At 38.4% G+C, this 18980-nt stretch overlaps 3 protein-coding genes across 3 annotated transcripts; 1 reads left to right on the plus strand and 2 right to left on the minus strand.

Moving 5' to 3' along the window:
* Positions 1-253: 253 nt before the first annotated feature.
* On the plus strand, positions 254-2354 carry LOC147280305 (ENTH/ANTH/VHS superfamily protein). Its single transcript, XM_086252328.1, has 2 exons — positions 254-1061; positions 1181-2354. The coding sequence occupies exons 1-2, from the start codon at positions 389-391 to the stop codon at positions 2302-2304; spliced, it is 1797 nt and encodes a 598-aa protein (XP_086108454.1). The 5' UTR covers positions 254-388; the 3' UTR covers positions 2305-2354.
* Positions 2355-6840: 4486 nt separating this feature from the next.
* LOC147280306 (uncharacterized) lies at positions 6841-7893 on the minus strand. The gene has a single exon (XM_086252178.1). It carries the CDS (start codon positions 7891-7893, stop codon positions 6841-6843), a length of 1053 nt encoding a protein of 350 aa, XP_086108304.1.
* An 8136-nt stretch (positions 7894-16029) lies between these two features.
* LOC147280307 (uncharacterized) lies at positions 16030-18474 on the minus strand. The gene has a single exon (XM_086252179.1). The coding sequence runs from the start codon at positions 18472-18474 to the stop codon at positions 16030-16032; it is 2445 nt and encodes an 814-aa protein (XP_086108305.1).
* Between the last annotated feature and the right edge of the window lie 506 nt (positions 18475-18980).

The following is an 18980-nucleotide window of genomic DNA, read 5'->3' on the forward strand; positions in this document are numbered from 1 at the left end:
CTGCATTCAAAAGAACAGCAATGACAGATAAATTGCCGATCATAATGAGACACGTGGCCGTACTCCTCCCATTGAAGTTCCATGTTCTTGTGCTACAATAACGGCTAACGTCTACAATTGATTGAAAGGTGTCTCTTGGTTTAGAACAACAATTAAGTTAGGAAGGAAATAGGCCGGGATTGAGAGAGGAGAAGAGCAAAAAATAAAAAATAAAGAAAGAAAAAACAAAAAAGAGGAGAAGAGAGGCAAAAAGGCGAAGCTTTCTTTCTTCTCTTCTTTTTTCTAATTAATAATCTTTCAATTTCTTTTCCTATCTCTCAGCGTCATCTCTGCCATTGCATGCCATTGTAGGTAAAGCAATTAATTAAAATAAAAATCATATATATCCATGTCTTCAAGCAAGTTTAGAAGAGCGTTGGGTGCGGTGAAGGACCAGACGAGCATAGGTCTTGCCAAAGTTGGTAGCAGCACTTCTTTAGCGGACCTCGACGTCGCCATTGTAAAGGCAACCAGGCACGAAGAATACCCAACCGAGGAGAAATACATTCGAGAGATTCTTAGCTTAACATGCTACTCACGCGCCTACATTAGTGCGTGCGTGAATACCATCTCCCGGCGGCTGAACAAGACCAAGAATTGGGTGGTGGCACTCAAGACGCTCATGCTCATCCAAAGGCTCTTGTCCGAGGGCGACCCCGCGTACGAGCAAGAGATCTTTTTCTCCACGCGTCGTGGCACGCGATTTCTCAATATGTCGGATTTTCGCGATGCTGCGCGCTCCGATTCATGGGACTATTCTGCGTTTGTACGGACGTATGCATTGTATCTGGACGAACGGCTTGAGTTCCGAATGCAAAGCCGGCGTGGGAAACGCAGCGTTTTCGGATACGAGGAAGAGGATGATTCCAAGGAAGTGGCCAATCCATCTAATAACTATCAGCAGCAGCTGCAAGCGTGTCCTAGAGCCACACCTGTCCATGAAATGAAAGCTGAGAAATTGTTTTCCAGAATGCAGCATTTGCAGCAGCTCCTTGAGCGCTTTATAGCATGTCGCCCAACAGGTTCCAATATTATATATATACACATTTATTTGAATGACTAAGCTTTGCATTTATTTCAATATTCCGGATTTTCTATGCTTTACACATGCATATATGTGCATGGAATTAAATACATGCAGGTGCAGCGAAGAGCAACAGGGTTGTTATAGTGGCTTTGTACCCGATAGTGAAGGAGAGTTTCCAGATATATTTCGACATAACAGAAATTATGGGCATCTTAATCGACCGCTTCATGGATCTGGAGATCCCCGATTGCGTGAAGATCTATGACATATTCTGCCGCATTGGAAAGCAATTTGACGAGCTGGACATGTTCTACAGCTGGTGCAAGACGATTGGAATTGCACGCTCCGGCGAATACCCGGAAGTGGAGAAGATCACACCCAAGAAACTGGAGGTGATGGATGAGTACATAAGAGACAAGACGGCTTTAGCACAAGGCCGGAGAGTAAGGGCCCTGGAACACATAAAAAATGAAGCCGATGAGCCAAATATTGATGATGAACCAAATGAAGAAGAAGATATGAATGCCATTAAGGCCCTACCACCACCTGAGGATTTCTGTGAAGCCCCTACACCCCCAGCTGATGAGGATCAATTAGACCCTCCAAAGCCACAGCAACAAGTGGGAGACCTGTTGAACTTAGGAGAGGATACAGTGTCCAGCGAAGAACACGGGGACAAATTGGCATTGGCATTATTCAACGGAAGTACAGCAGAGGGTCCGGCTAGGGGAACGGGTGGTCCGGCGCCATGGCAAGCCTTTTCGGACGAGGCGGATTGGGAAATGGCATTAGTCCAGTCAGCAAGCCACTTGTCGAATCAAAAGGCGTCGCTTGGCGGTGGCTTCGACGAATTGTTGCTTGACGGGATGTACCAACAAGCGCAGATATCAGCGGCAATGGCGGGTCCAGGGCATGGAGTGAGTGGAAGTGCAAGTAGTGTTGCTTTGGGTTCTGCTGGACGACCGGCCATGCTAGCACTGCCTGCACCACCAACATCAGATCAAGATGATCATTCCAAATCAAATGTAAAAGTGGACCCATTCGCTGCCTCATTGGTAGTACCTCCGCCATCCTACGTGCAAATGTCAGACCTTGAGAAGAAGCAGAAGCTATTGATGGATGAACAGTTGATGTGGCAGCAGTATGCAAGGGATGGGATGCAAGGCCAGCTTGGATTCACAAAGCTACAACATAATCCTCACAACATGCATATGGGAGGTTACACACACACCTACTAATCGATTGATCGATATATCATCTCATGTACTACAACACCTATTGGTTGCTGGTTGTTATTTACGTACGTACCATCCATTGAGGGTGTTAACGTACGTACGTACTCCATGTGTACGTTAATTTGGACATATTTTTTTTTTTCTCTTTTTTGTTGAGGTTCAGATTACTAGTATCTTATTCCATCCGTACATAAAAATCGTTTTCTCCATCTCAAACTTTGGTAGGGCAAGGTGCAAAAGATTAATAATCCATGTATCATCAAATACGGGTTGGGATACAATTAAGTACTCCACCGATGGAATTAGTTATGTGGAGCCATATGGGCCATTCGATGAATAACATAATCTAAGGCCAGGCTGTTAATTATTAAATTTTATTAAGCAGCTAGCCCAACTGACTACTAGTTCTTATAATACAAATGATTTTAGATAGGGCAATGCTAGAGTGCCCTAATGACATGAAATTTTCATGTCAATTAAATCATTTAATACATCTAATAATATATTTGCCACATAAGCTTTTAAAAAGACTAATATAACCTTGTTTAAAATTCTACAAAACATTAATTAAATTACAAAAATAAAATGATTTCAAAAAGGTTTCACGACAAAATTAAAACCTATAAACATACGTTCATCATTTTTCCCCAATTTTAGAACCCTAGCTAAAAAGCTACTACATCATCTCTCTCATTGCATTTATGATTTACTTAGAAGAAGTTTGTTCAACTCATACATCAAGGTACTCTTAAATTCACTACTTTTATCTCTTTAATGATTTGTGATAGAGTTCCCCATTAGGCTTTACTAGAATTAGAGGCTGTAGGTTGATGATGCTTCCAGGTATGGTTGCTTTATTAAATCAGTATTTTATTGCTTTACCATGAAAGTTAATTATCTACAATTTAAAACAATATTTTTTTTGTTTTTTTTGTTGATATCTCTAAAGCAATTAATGAGTAACTTAATTGTTATAGCTTTTGATTGCTTTTTAGTTTTTACGTTGTTTTTTTTACCATGAATTATAGCTTTTGAGGGATTCGACTTCTCTGCATTTATGCATTTATTTGCATTTTGAAAAATTATGAGCACTCTATTGAATTTGCTGGTTATTGTACCTGGAATATGACCAGGAATTTATGCGAAAGTGTACAGAGGTTACAGAGAGAATTTCAGAGGAATAAGAAAGGAAGAAGATGATGCACGAAAATGCCTCATGTGCAAGATGCACACACACCAGCAAGCTATATTCCATTTCAATTTCTGTTACACAAAACGACAACGTAACAACCAATATAGTCGTTGCCACTCACGAGCCTATGAGCTCTTACAACTACTCAAGCACCACCCTATGAGGCAATGCCACCAATGCAACAACACTTTAATTAACAAACTAAAACAGAAACTAATTCATCAGGCAAATGCCTTATTTAACTCCAATACTCCCTTCTAAGGATTTGACTGATAACACTCCAAGATGGTTCCTCAGCTCACAAAATCTTTCTCTGGCAAGAGCCTTGGTAAAAATGTCAGCCAATTGTTCCTCACTCTTGCAATACAGTAGCTCAATCTCTCCTTCATTAATGGCATCTCTAATGAAATGATACTTCCTCTTAATGTGTTTGGACCTCTGATGAAAAACAGGATTCTTAGTCATAGCTATAGCAGATGTATTATCACACATAAGTGGAGTTGCTTCCATTTGTTCTTCACCAAAATCATGTAACACAAATCTCAACCACATAGCTTGTGTTGTTGCTTCTGCAGCACTGACATACTCAGCCTCTGCTGTTGATAGTGCAACACTATGTTGCTTCACAGATGCCCAAGAGAAAGCTCCACTTCCAAATGAAAATGCATATCCTGAGGTAGACTTCGTGTCATCCTCATCTCCTCCCCAATCACTGTCACAATACCCTATTAGGATTGCAGCAGTGTCTTTTTTGTACTGGATGCCAAAATCCAAAGTTCCCTGTATGTATCTCAGCACCCTCTTAGCAGTACCAATGTGCTTCATTGAGGGACAGTGCATGAATCGAGCTAAGAGACTTGAAGCAAACATGATGTCTGGTCTTGTAGCTGTCAAATAGAGTAGACTTCCCACCATTCTTCTGTATTGTTCTTCATTTGCTGGTGTACTTCCATCATTTTTCTTGAGTTTATCAGTCGTTGCTAGAGGTGTAGAGACAGCCTTGCAGTCTCTTAAACCAAACTTTTCTAACAGACTTTGAGCATACTTCTTTTGGTGAATGAAAATGCTCCCTTCTAATTGGATTACACCATTTCCTAGAAAATGATCTAGCAGTCCCAAATCAGTCATCTCATATCTATTCATCATTTCTGCCTTGAAGTCTTCAAGCATGTTCATGCTACTGCCAGTGTAGACTATGTCATCCACATAGAGTGAGACAATGAGTGTTCCCTGATTCTCTTTGTTCTTAACATAGAGAGTAGCTTCACTTGGGCTCTTCTCAAATCCACACTGCATCAAATATGTGTCTATGTTGCTGTACCAAGCCCTTGGTGCTTGCTTTAGACCATAGAGAGCCTTGTGCAGCCTATATACTTTGTCTTCCTGGCCTTTAACAGTGAAGCCATCAGGTTGATCTACATAAACTTCCTCTTCTAGCTCTCCATTTAGAAAAGCAGATTTGACATCTAACTGATAGAGCTTCCAACCCTTTTGAGCTGATAAGGCAATCAAGGTTCTGATTGTGTCAAGTCTTGCCACAGGGGCAAATGTCTCATTGAAATCAATCCCTGGTTTTTGTGTATTACCTTTGGCTACTAACCTAGCCTTGTGCTTCTGTATTGATCCATCAAGGTTGAGTTTAGTTTTGAATATCCATTTTACACCAACAATTGGTTTGTTCCCTGGCCTATCAACCAGCTGCCAAGTTTGATTTTTCTCTATCATCTCAATTTCATTCTCCATAGCTTTCTGCCATGCCTTGTCTTTTGCTGCTTCCAAATAAGTTTCTGGTTCCACAATGCTCATTTTGCAGTAAGCAAATACTTCATCAAGACTTCTCCACTTCTTTGGAGTAAAGTCATATGTTTTTTCTAGTTCAATTTCAGTTTCTGCAGCAGGTGGTGAGGAAGAAATACTGGAACTTGGATTAGCATTAGGTGATGCAATTGGATTGAAGGGACTCTGTGGAGTTTGACACAAGACTTCATGCTCAGTTTCAGTTTCAGTAGCATGAAAATCCTCTTCATCACTCCAAGGGACTGATTTATATTCAGTGGACTTTGATTCCCAGTTCCACATTGCTGTTTCTTCAAAAATTACACTTCTAGAGACTATCACCTTATTGCTTTTGAGATCAAACACTCTATAACCTTTCTCTCTAGTTCCATATCCAACAAAAACTTCTTTCTGGCTTGTATCATTCAGCTTGTGTCTCAATTGAGTAGGAACATGTGTATAACACATTGAACCAAAAATTCTCAAATGCTTCACTCCTGGCTTCCTTCCACTGAAGGCTTCAAATGGAGTTTGACAATTCAATGCTCGAGTGGGGCATCTATTCAGAAGGTACACTGCAGTGTTAACTGCTTCCCCCCAAAAATGATTAGGTAGCTTCTTATCTTGTAGCATTGCTCTTGCCATCTCCATAATTGTCCTATTCTTCCTTTCAGCCACTCCATTCTGCTGAGGAGAATAAGCAACAGTGAGTTGCTTTTCTATTCCCAAATCTTCACAAAACTTCTCAAACTCCATTGAGGTATACTTTCCTCCTCTATCACTTCTTAATTTCTTCATTTTGTAACCACATTGAAGTTCTACCATTGCTTTAAACTTTCTGAATACAGAGAACACATCTGATTTTTGTTTCAAAAAATATACCTAGCACATTCTTGACTTGTCATCAGTAAATGTGAGAAAATACTTGTTTCCTCCCAAGGTTTCTGACATTGGTCCACAGACATCTGTGTGAACCAATTCCAGCAGCTCAATAGCTCTAATAGTCTTCCCTTTGTCAAATGCTTCCATGTGACTTTTGCTTAAAGCACATCCTTCACAAACATGCTCTCCTTTTGTGAGCTTTGGGAAGCCAATCACCATTTCTTTGTCCTACAGTTGCAGCATACTCTCAAAATTCAAGTGGCCAAACCTTTTATGCCATTTCCAGTTTGAACCAGTCACTGTGGCCTTCTTTGCCATCATTGGACTCATGTCTTTGAGTATAAGTGGGAAACACCTGTTCCCTTTCATTTGAACTGCTGCCACAGGAGCTTTCATACTTTTATCTTCATAAATGGTCACCATATACTCACCAAATACCAACCAATAACCATGCTCCACCATTTGTCCAACACTGAGAAGATTTTCATCTAGTCCTGGCACAATCATAACTTCTGTGATGTACCTTGTTCCTCCTTTGGTTTGCACAGGCAAGACTCCCTTCCCAGTTGATTCCACAATGTCTCCAGTCCCCATTTTTATTTTGCATTTCATACTTCTGTCAATGTTAATTAGAAGTGACTCATGCTTGTCATATGATTGCTGTAGCCACTATCTAAATACCAAGTTCCTTATTCTTTCTCCATAGAAGCTTTGTGACAAGCATAGAACATGGTGGCAGACTCATGGACTTGGTTTGCATAATTAGCAACCTGTCCCTTCTTGTGTGGTTGATGGTAGTCTTTCATTACCTGCCCAAACCTATCACAGTTGTAACATTTTACTTTTCCCTTGAACCAGCACTCTCCATAGTGAGCTTTATCACACACTTTGCACTTTGTCTTCCTAGCTTCACCTCCTTGTCTCAAATTAGTCTGAGATTTGTTATCCCATTTCTTGAATTTTCCTTTCCAACTCTTGAAATTTCGTTTTCCCCCATCATAGTTGTGAGACTTTGCTTGGTTGTTCTGTCCTTTAGAGCCAATACTCATACTAGCAAAAGCTCTTTCTACCGTCTCATCATCTTCTTCATGCCTACTTAACCTCAATTCATAGCTTTTGAGGGAAGCAAAGACTTCATTTACAGACACAGTGTTTAAATCACTTGTTCTTTCGAGCACCACACACATAGGGTCATAGATCTTAGTTACACTGATCAAGACCTTCTGTACCATTATTTGTTGAGACAAACATTCACCATATTTTTCCATTTGGTTAGTTAAATCAAAGAAACGAGTAGAGTACTCAGACAAGGCTTCACTCTCCCTCATCCTCATATATTCAAATTCTTTCCTCAGACTTTGCAATTTAACTGACCTGGATTGTTCATCACCATGATACTCTTCTTGTAGAAGATCCCAAGCTCCCTTGGCAGTGTCTTGGTTGATAATCCGAGAGAAAATCTCTTTGGATACAGCCCCTTGAATGATGCCCAATGCTTTTGCATCTTTCATATTCTGCTCCTCCATGTAAGCCTCTAGTTCATCCTCCTCATCGATGCTGGATTCTCCTTCCTTCTTAGCCTTCTCCTTTTTCTTCTTTGCTTCTGGGTTTGTAATCCCCTTTTCAACTAACTTCCAGATGCCATGTGACTTGAAGATAGTCACCATGCGCACCTTCCAAAATTCGTACTCAGTACCATCAAAAATGGGAGCTCGTAGCTCACCACTCCCAGACCCAGCCATGCCTAGATCTAGATGGTTAGTGCCTCTGTTTTACTCTAACTCACACACAGTACAACACCCAGTCACATAACCAACCTGGGCTCTGATACCATGTTGAATTTGCTGGTTATTTTACCTGGAATATGACAAAGAATTTATGCGAAAGTGTACAGAGGTTATAGAGAGAATTTCAGAGGAATAAGAAAGGAAGAAGATGATGCACGAAAATGCCTCATGTGCAAGATGCACACACACCAGCAAGCTATATTCCATTTCAATTTCTGTTACACAAAACGACAACGTAACAACCAATATAGCCGTTGCCACTCACGAGCCTATGAGCTCTTACAACCACTCAAGCACCACCCTATGAGGCAATGCCACCAATGCAACAACACTTTAATTAACAAACTAAAACAGAAACTAATTCATCAGGCAAATGCCTTATTTAACTCCAATACACTCTTATAATCTATGGTTTCCACTGAGCCACGTCAACACAAGTTTATAATTTTCTCAAATTTTCTCCATCCCGTCAATTGCTTTATTCGCTGTCAATATCTGCTTCTGGCTTTCTCTCCTCTCACAAACTCCATCTATCTCCTCTCTCATTCTTTCTCATTTTCTCAAATGTATTGGAGAATAACATAAACATAATATTGGGTATGACAGGAAAACCGATTAATTTATTTTGGTTTTGATGAAATTTATGATCTGGGTGTTTTAGTTTGTGGTGTTCTAAAATATATACTTGGGATAGTAAAATTTCTTCCTAGCTTTAGTTTCAATATCCTTTTCTTCTTACAATTTTATGATAAATTCTGCTTTTTGCAATGTATTTTTCGATGGGAATTGGGACTTGTTGGCTTGACCTCATGATCGGGTTTCTTTTGAGAAACATTTTATGGTTTAAAGATTATCATTGTTAATGGTAAGAGAGAAGGGAGGGAAAACGGCTAACAAAGAAAGAACTAAACTAGCAGAGGAAAAAGTGGGAGAAGGAGACGAAAGAGATGTTGCTTTCCAAGAATCCATTGCTTTGAATTTTGATGTACGTGGGGTTCAAATTAATTTATATGTATGGGTCAAGTTTGCAGCTCTTATAATTAGATGTCAAAACCCATGACATGTAATGACATAACTAAGCCTGATAAACTAGTAACCAAAAATGGATGACTTGCAAGCTGCATAACTAAGCTTGACCAATAAATCTCATATTCTTTGCCTTGTACGTACTGATCGATTGTTTAATTAATAGGAGGTTCAACAATCGAATCCTCTTAATTTCTACAATTTTCTCGATAGATTATTTGACAGTACGTATCCACCTACCTTCTTTAGTTCTTCAATTCTACATAACCATTAGCACAAAACAAAGGGGCAGTGTTAACATACCCTTCTTGAATTAATTTGATTATATTTTTAACTATTCTTTGATATTTCACTACAACAAAAATGTCGATAGATATCAGTCGTGGACTGATATCTATTTGGGTAGCCGTCTGATATAGCGCGTCGTGATATCTAATGTTCACATTTTAGATATCAGTTTTAAACTGATATGTAAACATTGTTTATTATATCATTTTTCTTTTTCAACCTGATATCCTAAATACAAAATGGATATCCAATTTGATATTATTTCTGATATCTATAAAATCCAAGTACCAACAGGATTGGTCAATAGATATCGTATTGGATACTAATACTGACATATAACTCGATATCAATATCAGGTTTGAGGTAGAATATGATATAAAACTATAGTATCAATATCAGGTCTATAGTAGAATCTGATATATATAATCTTGATATCAATATCAGGTATGGAATAGGTTCTGATATCTAAATATTGTTTTTATATCAGATCTGAGAAAGAACCTGATATCAAAGCGTTATAAAATATCAATTATTAGTCCAAAACTGATATCGTTTAGTATGTCGATTTCACAAAAGAAAATTGGAATACAACTTGCTATATCAGTTTTTTTTCACCTAAAAAATGATATGAATACATAAATTTGAGCCTGTACATAAATTTGTGCAGCCATAAAATCTTCCATGCATTCTCATTCCATATATTTCAATAATCACCAATAACAATATTCAAAGCTGCCTACATGTACATAATCACCAATAACAATACAAATATCTAACAAGATAACCATATATATATTTTTTGTTTTGTAGAGGTCTAAACATACCATGCCACCAGCCTAATAACTAAGGCAATATTGCCTAAACCTTGCTTGTTAAGACCTTTACAAAACCAAAACAATGTACCAAACGCTGCCCACATGTACAAAATAACATGACAGCACCTAGCCTAATTAATCTGCAAATCAGCACTATGTCTAGCTAGCTAGCTAGTTCTATCTTCAATTCTGCCATCCTTTACAAAATAGTCATGGCAGCATGTATGATCTAATTAAAAGCACCAAATCTTCAATCTTCTTCCATGCTTTACAAAAAATGAGCATGCACGACAGCTTTCTTCTATCCACAAAAAAGGCAAAATGCACACCACCTACCAATTAACTTGTCGGTCTAAAGATAATTGTTCAGAAAATCTCCCCATTCCACACGCAACTCATCTATTTGATCTTGTGTGTATCCGCTTCGCTTGGTCTTCATATTGGACCACTGAAAACATCAAAGGAACATATATTCTTTAATTTAATCACAAATTCATTGATCTCATAAGTTCTATATACTGAATACATGCATGCCTTATTAATCTCAATTTTCAACTAAACATGCATATGCATAAAGAATAAAAGCAAGTCAGAGTAGTTGAATGGACAATAGCAGCACTAGAAAATGAGTTGCTGCCTAACAACCCTCCCATTTCCTTGCTTCATGCATATGTGTGCTTTTAAGAAAATTGCTTATCCTTGAAAAGAGACCACACTATAAGAAAAGCACCAAATATTCCTTCTCCCTGTAGTTGCAACCCTGTTTCAAATTAATAATATATAGTAACAATATGACACAAAGCAGCAGAGGTTCTCAGAGGTTCTCCACTCTAATTAACTTTCACATTAATTTCAAATACCTCTCTCTCAAACATCAAAGATGCAGTTTCTCCAAGTTGAACTTAGTCAAAAATTTGGGTATGCATGCATGCAGTTTCTACATTGTTTATTGAACCACTTAAAGGACAAAAGGCAGATCAGATTATTCAATTGCATATATTACAAACCATACTTTTAAGTATTTAATCCAAATGCATGAACAACACAAACGCAATACAATCTTGGGTAGATATTTTTTTTATTAATTGGAAATCTGACCTTGGTCGCATAATCAAGGTTGGTATCCTCAATAATTTCTTTCATGTACTGCATCACATAGTAACCACACTCAACACCACCAGGTTGCTTTGGACACTATGCATGATATATCCAAAAAAATGGCACATAGTTAATATTCAAGCCATATGCATACGTGGACTTGTCAGACAAATAAAATTAAGGTTAATGACATTAAAGGTTGAGGACTTACGAATAGATGCCTCCACTGGGGCGTTTTCTTATTTGTCCTACCCGTGAGTCCATTAAAGTGTCTAATAGCACTTAATCAACAAAAATTGAAAATTTTAATTATATGTCTTGAAACAAAGATGGTATATAAATCTGGGGAAAAAAAGAGTGGTTACAATGAATCAAATAAAAGTAAAGTCTTACTTGTTGACAATTGCCATCCACTCTTTGTCATGGGTTTGCTTCGGAAGAGGGTCCATGATAAAAACTGCATCTTTGTCTTCATTGATAATGGTCAAAATCCAGTGTGCCCTTGAAAAGGTTAACATTAATCAGCAAGTACAATCTGATTTGCCCATATGAAAACAATTTGCTTTAAATTAATCAATAGATAAGTAATTTCAGAAACTTACCCAGAATTGTATGGAAGTAAAAAAAACACGATCTGATTTGCCCATATGAAAGCGATCTGCTAAATATTGTGATCGCTGTTGTGAGTCGCCTACTCCAAGTGAGATGCGCGAGGGGTCCACAAATGCAACCATTTCTTCCATGTGTGAGTTCAAAACCTTTTCATATAGGTGCCTAATTATTTATTTCAATTAGTTCATATCCTACCAGCTACTAGATCATAACTTAAATATTAGAGAAAATACTCATTGAATCAGCAAGTACAATTACCTCATGTAAAGCACGATGCACGTGGCCGATAATTCTTGCATCTCCATGATGAAAGTAATGTCCTCTTTCAAGATGTATAGACGTCGGACATGCCCAAAGAATTCTTCCTCTAAATCTGCTGCAATAGCTCTTCCACTTGTGGCCATCGCGTCACACGCAAAACGATATAAGGCCTTGCAATTCGGAGGCACTCGCTTGCCAGCTTCTGATATCTTGAATAACTCTTTTCTTATGACAGGATCCTGTTTTTTTGGTTTCTAGGGTGTTAAGAAAAAACAAGCAACACTCGTTAGAATAATAAAGATACATTATAAGGTCCAAAAACTTATAGAACAGTCAATAAAAGACTGTAGGCACTGCCATGTATGTCCCAAACAATGCCCACATATAAATTAGATTAATCCACAAAGCACAAATTACAAGAGACAACAATATAAAATGAAGTGCTCCTATTTGCAATTGCAGTGTGCCAAAAAAGTTAGTTGCTAATTTTTTGACGTACTTTCATGGATTTACTGCTAATAGGATAGCTGAACTCTAGCATAGAAGCTAATAACCCTTCCAAGACTTCAAAAATCCTTCCCTACACTATATAAGGATTTGGATAACTTGTATACAAACAAAAAATGGCTAGAAAGGTCTGCCTTTAATGAGCTCATATAGGTTTAAGGCTTTGTATTCAGTTTTTAGTTGATGCTTTAAATCCAAACCCACATTGACCCAAATGGAACTATACATGCTGAGCATCAACCATTTAGTGACCCATCATTCAGCTTTATGTAACACCCACTACACAAACCAAGCCAAACTTATAGAACAGTCAATAAAAGATTGTTTTAAGACTGTAGGCAAACATTTTTTAAGGTATGTTTTTACAAGTGTTCACAAGATTATCATAATGGAAAGAGGGAGCAGCTACCTTGACAGTTTCTGCAATATCGACCTCTTCAACTTCCACTACTTCAACATCAGCAGCTTTCTTTTTCACCTCGACATCCACACCCTTAGCCTTGTCCTCATAAACACAGCTTGCTTTATCTGACATCAAACCTTGGACTGCAGGTACCATCTTTGGTGTAACAGGTGAATCACCACGTTGTTTCTTCTCTAATATTTCAAGCCTCTCCAAAAGCCCCTCACGGTACGTCCTTCAGAAACATTGCAATCAGCTCTTTCTTTGTAATTATATCCCTCGGTTTTTTAGGTATGTTGAAGTACACATGAGGGTTGACATTCCCACCTACTGCTCTGACTCTACCAGAATGCTCAGGTGTGTTCAAAGCCATTGTCAGCACATCATTAGCACCCTCAACCTTCAACTCTCCATTTTTCTTCTTTTCCAGCAAATCATCCTGACATTATAATGCATAATTTAAATACTTATCAATGAATAAGCAATGGCAGTCATGTATAAGCACAATGTAAATCCTTACAATGATATTCACTACTTCAGAAACTTCCTCATCCAATTTCCCATTAGAGTCTTCTCGTGCCCTCTTCCATAGGACTGAACGGTCGAGGTCATCCTCCCCAAAACTTTCTTTCCTCTAAGTTATAATAAAAATAATGCACAATTTATAAGTTTATAATTAAAACCACTAAAAGATGAGGCCTTTATGAAAAAAAAAAAATATCAGAACTTGTGGGCTTATAAATAAGGCAAGTGCTGCCAACAGATGGATTGTTAAGAATCTTACCAAAGTCTCCTCCAATCCAACGTAGCCCTTCCGTGAAAGTTTATGATGATACTTCCTCTTGAGGGTTTTTTGACGTTGAACCTCGTGTTTTTCCTACAATTAAGACAACACCATATTGTCAAATAAAGTACCTACCAGTCAGTTAAGTCAAAACACATAAATCTAAATTTCATTCATATATAACATACCATAAAGGACTGCGTAACCCTGCCAGCAACAAACTGATCCCAATGGACTTGCTCGATGCTTTTATACTCCTTTGGTGGTGATTTTAACATCTTCTCATCATTTATGAATGGGAGAATGTATTTGCGTGTCAGCATAGTCTTGAATGTTCTCCATTTGATGCCAACGGACGACAAAACATGTTTCCTGCTTGACGGGTCCAGCTCAAATGCACCCTACATCAAGTGGATCATTAAAAAAAAAGCACATGGTTATCCACTAAATAAAGTAAAAAAGGCTAAAAGAAAGGTGCAGTTGCAAGTTCAATTCTAAGGTTTCATAATTACCATAACATCCTCCCATATGTTCTGTTTTATGGTGTCATCTACAGCTGGCCAGTTTTTATAAATGATTGGCACTGTGGTCCGAGCTAAAACCCCAATGTATGACATAAAAGTTGAACGTGCATCTCCGCAAGGTGCGCCAAAGGAGTTAAACTCCACTTTCACCTTTCTTCCTTGTGCTTTCTTCACAACAACTCTGTGCATGGTTGTAACCCCACGACCAGTCTGCTTGGCCTTGGACTTGGCATGTTTTGCCTTGGACTTAGGTGATGAGGCATTTTTTGCCTTGGACTTGGCTGGTGATGACACATTTTTGGCTTTGGGTTTGGCTGGTGATGAGGTCTTTTTAGCCTTGGACTTGGCTGGTGATGAGGCCTTTTTAGCCTTGGACTTGGCTGGTGATGAGCCCTTTTTAGCCTTCCACTTGGCTGTTTCAACAATTTTTTTGGCCAGCTGTGTTGAGTTGGCCTTCCACTTGGCACTTCTCTTTTTCCTTGGTGTAGCCATTTCTGTTTTGCAGCTGGCTCCTGTTTCATATGAATAACAAATAAAGTCAGTATTAAAAATAATTTACTTAACAATTAAAAATAATTTACATATGAATAATTTACTTAAATGATTTACTTAACACAACTACAAGATCACAAATACAAAATAAAAGATCACAAATACAAAATACAAATAAAAGATCACAAATACAAAATACACATATAAATGATTTACTTAACACAACCAGCAGCAGCAGTACCATTACACATACATATATTCTCTCCATTACATTTTTTGCAAATAATGCACAATAGCAGCTCTATTACATTCTCTCTATTACATTGTTTTATTTGCATGATGTATCCATATTCCCTCACAATCAGGCCTCTTGTAAGTGGTGTCATCCTCATTCATCAGCTCATCAAATTCCTCAACAGATGGAAGGTCATTGGTAAAGGACTCATGATCAATCACATTGTTCCCTAAATCATCCTCTTGAGAACAGTCATAATAGTCTTTATTAGGGGCTGCAATCACGACTGACCAGCTCGAATCAAGTGGATCATCTATATAAAAGACTTGCTTCACTTGGGCAGCCAGTGCAAACGCATCTTTCTTATGACCTATTCTATTAAGGTTAACCAATAAGAACCCTAGGTCATCTATCTTTATGCCCTTATTATTCTCTACCCACATACACTTAAACAAAGGAACCCGAAAATCACAATAATCTAGCTCCCAAATTTCTTGGATAACCCCATAGAAAACCATGTCAGTGTAGACCGGATTCTTATCTTTCGCGCTCGCCACCTGCATTGTATTCGCCACCAAGGTAACCCCACTGTTTTGGACAGAACGCATATTGTCCCGTGCCTTTGTGTGAAAATGGCACCCCCCAATCTCATAACCCTCATACTTCAGCACACTCATTGGTGGACCTTGAGCTAGCCGCCTCAATGACATTGTTATCTCCACCTCTCCAAGTTCAATTAGATGTAAAACCTATGGTAACAAAGATTGAGTTACACTTTGTAAAACTTTTCCAAAACACCAAAATTTTGTAACAGTCAAAGCTTTGTAAAGGTAACAAAGTAGCATACCTTTTGACGTAACCAGTAGATAAATTCACGGTTGTGGGCTTCTAGCAACCACTTATCACTTTTTTTTTTACTTGCATGTAATTCTTTCAAGTAGGCCTTGTGTTCTCTACCAACAGATTCCAAACAAAAACATCAAAATGATGATTTCAAATTAAATTAAATTCAATATGTTATAAGTCTAAGTGGTGGATAAATACACTTACTCGGCATAAGGTTCGACTTCTGAGGCATTCTCCAATACAATTCGGTGTGCTTGCTCCCAAGATTCGCGGTCTACTAAATGTGCCTTAGCCCCTGAGAGAGGTCTATTGTTGTTTTGTGCCCCCATCCGCGAATGAGGAATTCCAATTGCTATTGCATCAGATAAATAGTCGGAACAAAACTCCACAGCTTCCTCAGCGATGTAACTTTCAGCAATGCAGCCCTCCGGTCGATTACGGTTCCGTACATAACCCTTTAAGACTTTCATGGCTCTTTCAAATGGATACATCCATCTATAGCAAACCGGTCCGCACAATCGAACTTCTCTAACAAGGTGAACGGTTAAATGCACCATTATATCGAAGAACGAAGGTGGGAAAATCTTCTCTAGCAAACATAAAGTTTCAACGAGATCGTATTGCACTTTATCCAACTTCGACACATCAACCACTTTAGTGCAAAGAGCATTAAAGAAGAAACATAGCCTTGTTATTGCATATCTCACGTGGATGGGCAGCACCGAACGTATGGCGATGGGTAGTAATTGCTGCATCAACGTGTGGCAATTATGAGACTTTAAACCAAACAATTTCAACTCTTCCATGGATACGAGGTTTCGCACATTTGAAGAATAACATTCCGGGACCTTAGTACCCAACAAACACCTACATAGTGTTTTTTTCTCAACCCTAGAAAGAGTATATGGAGCTGCTGGCAAAAAAGTTCTTTTATTCCCAACCTCGGGTGCCAAGTCAAGTCTAACTCCCATTTCCACCAGATCTAAACGGGCAGCCACACCATCTTTGGTCTTCCCTTGAATGTTCAATAGAGTTCCAATAATGTTATCGCACACATTCTTCTCAATGTGCATTACATCCAAGCAATGCCTAATATGAAGTGACTTCCAATACTCAAGGTCAAAGAAAATTGATCTTTTCTTCCAACATGAAATAAGGGATTCACCACCTTTTGGCTTAGTTGACTTAGTCTTCCCGAAGTTACAATTGATTCCAGAAACTTTTTCTAAGACATCTTCGCCACTTAAAGGTGTAGGAGCCTCACGATCATCCTGCTTGTTATTAAAAGCAGCCTTTTGTTTTCGATATGGGTGGTTGCGGTCCAAGAATCTTCGGTGGCCTTGGAAACACATTTTCTTACCATGTTTCAAAAAAACCGAATCTGTGTCTTCTCCGCAAATGGGACATGCTTTATAACCCTTAACCGTGCACCCAGACAAGTTACCGTAAGCAGGAAAATCATTGATTGTCCACAAAAGTACAGCCCTCAAAAAGAAGATGTCTTTTCTAAATCCATCGTGCACTCCATCAATTCCCTCCCACAAGGTCTTCAAATCATCAACCAAAGGTTCTAAGTACACGTCTATATCGTTTTCCGGCTGCCTAGGACCAGAAATCAGCAAGGTTAACATCATAAACTTCCTTTTCATGCACAACCAAGGAGAAAGGTTATAAGTCACTAAAAGTACGGGCCAACAACTATACCGGCTGCTAAGGGAACTGTGCGGATTTATCCCATCAGCAGAAAGGGCAAGCCTTAAATTTCTAGGCTCACTTGCAAAATTTGGCCACTTTTGGTCAACCAACTTCCAAGCTGGAGAATCAGCTGGATGCCGCATCATGCCGTCACTCATTTTGTGTTCAGCATGCCAAGTCAGATTCTTTGAAGTCTCACAAGATTTAAACATCCGTTTAAATCTTGGAATAGGTGGAAAGTACCACAACAGTTTTGCTGCCACCCCTTCCTTCTCAACTTCTTCCTTGTTGACCTTCCACCGAGATAGATCACACTTGGGGCACCTTGTGTCATGCTCATATTTTTTTCTATACAAAATACAGTTATTCGGACATGCATGAATCTTCTCATATTCCATTCCTAAAGCAGCCAATGTCTTCTTCGCCTCATACGTAGATAAGGGAAGCAAATGATCCTTTGGAAGCATATCTCCAAAGATGACCAGCATATCAGTAAAGCTATTGTCGGAATGACCATGTTTTGCCTTCAAATTGAACAACTTGACTAGGGCAGATAACTTGCTGTAATTATGACAATGTGGGTATAAGGGTCTCTCTCCTTCCTCAACAAACTTCATAAACTCATCCGGATTCTCATTGAAATTCTCAAATGCACCTTCGTACATGTTGACTGTTTCAGACCCAAATACATCATGTTCTGACTCCACAAATGTAGGGGCAGCACACTCACCATGCCATATCCAATTATTATATCGCTTGTCTATACCATTAAAGTAAAGATGCTCCCTTACTATCTTAATGGTAAACTTATTCAATTTCCCACATTTCACACAAGGACACTGAATGTACTTATGATTGGTAGCATTCCCTAATGCAAATGTCAAAAAATTCTCAACTCCCACCTCATACTCCTTAGTCATCCTATCAGCATGCATCCAGGTTTTATCCATTGCCCTTAATTGTCGATATTAACTTCACATAAAGAGACAATAGCCAATTCAATATTAATGTGCAATCAAATTAAAATGCAAATTTCTCACCTAGCCTCTTATGAAACAAATACTCATTAATACATTTTAATTTTACCCTAAGAGACAAACATTCATGTACTGCAATTTACATATAAGATTCAAAACATATATGTTATATATGGAAAACAAAAAGCTCATAAGAGACTTTAGAGGGACAACCTATTATTCCTAAAACTCAGCAAGTGTACCATACAGAAATCTACACTAGCCACTTTATTGTTCCCCCAATTTTTTTCAAATAAAAAACTTATATGCATACTAGGACAGCTCTTATGTCATATTTACAAGCACAAGCTTAAAATCAGAAGACCAAAATTGAACAGCAGCATGAATGTGATCGAAATAAATAATTAAGAAATATACCTAGGTTAGCAATTCCTCATGTGTAAAAAGGGCTGCTGGTTATGTCTTCTAATACAAACAAA

The sequence above is a fragment of the Dryas octopetala genome, chromosome 7 (assembly GCF_963921425.1).
Source record: "Dryas octopetala chromosome 7, drDryOcto1.1, whole genome shotgun sequence".
Taxonomy (NCBI): Eukaryota; Viridiplantae; Streptophyta; class Magnoliopsida; order Rosales; family Rosaceae; genus Dryas; species Dryas octopetala.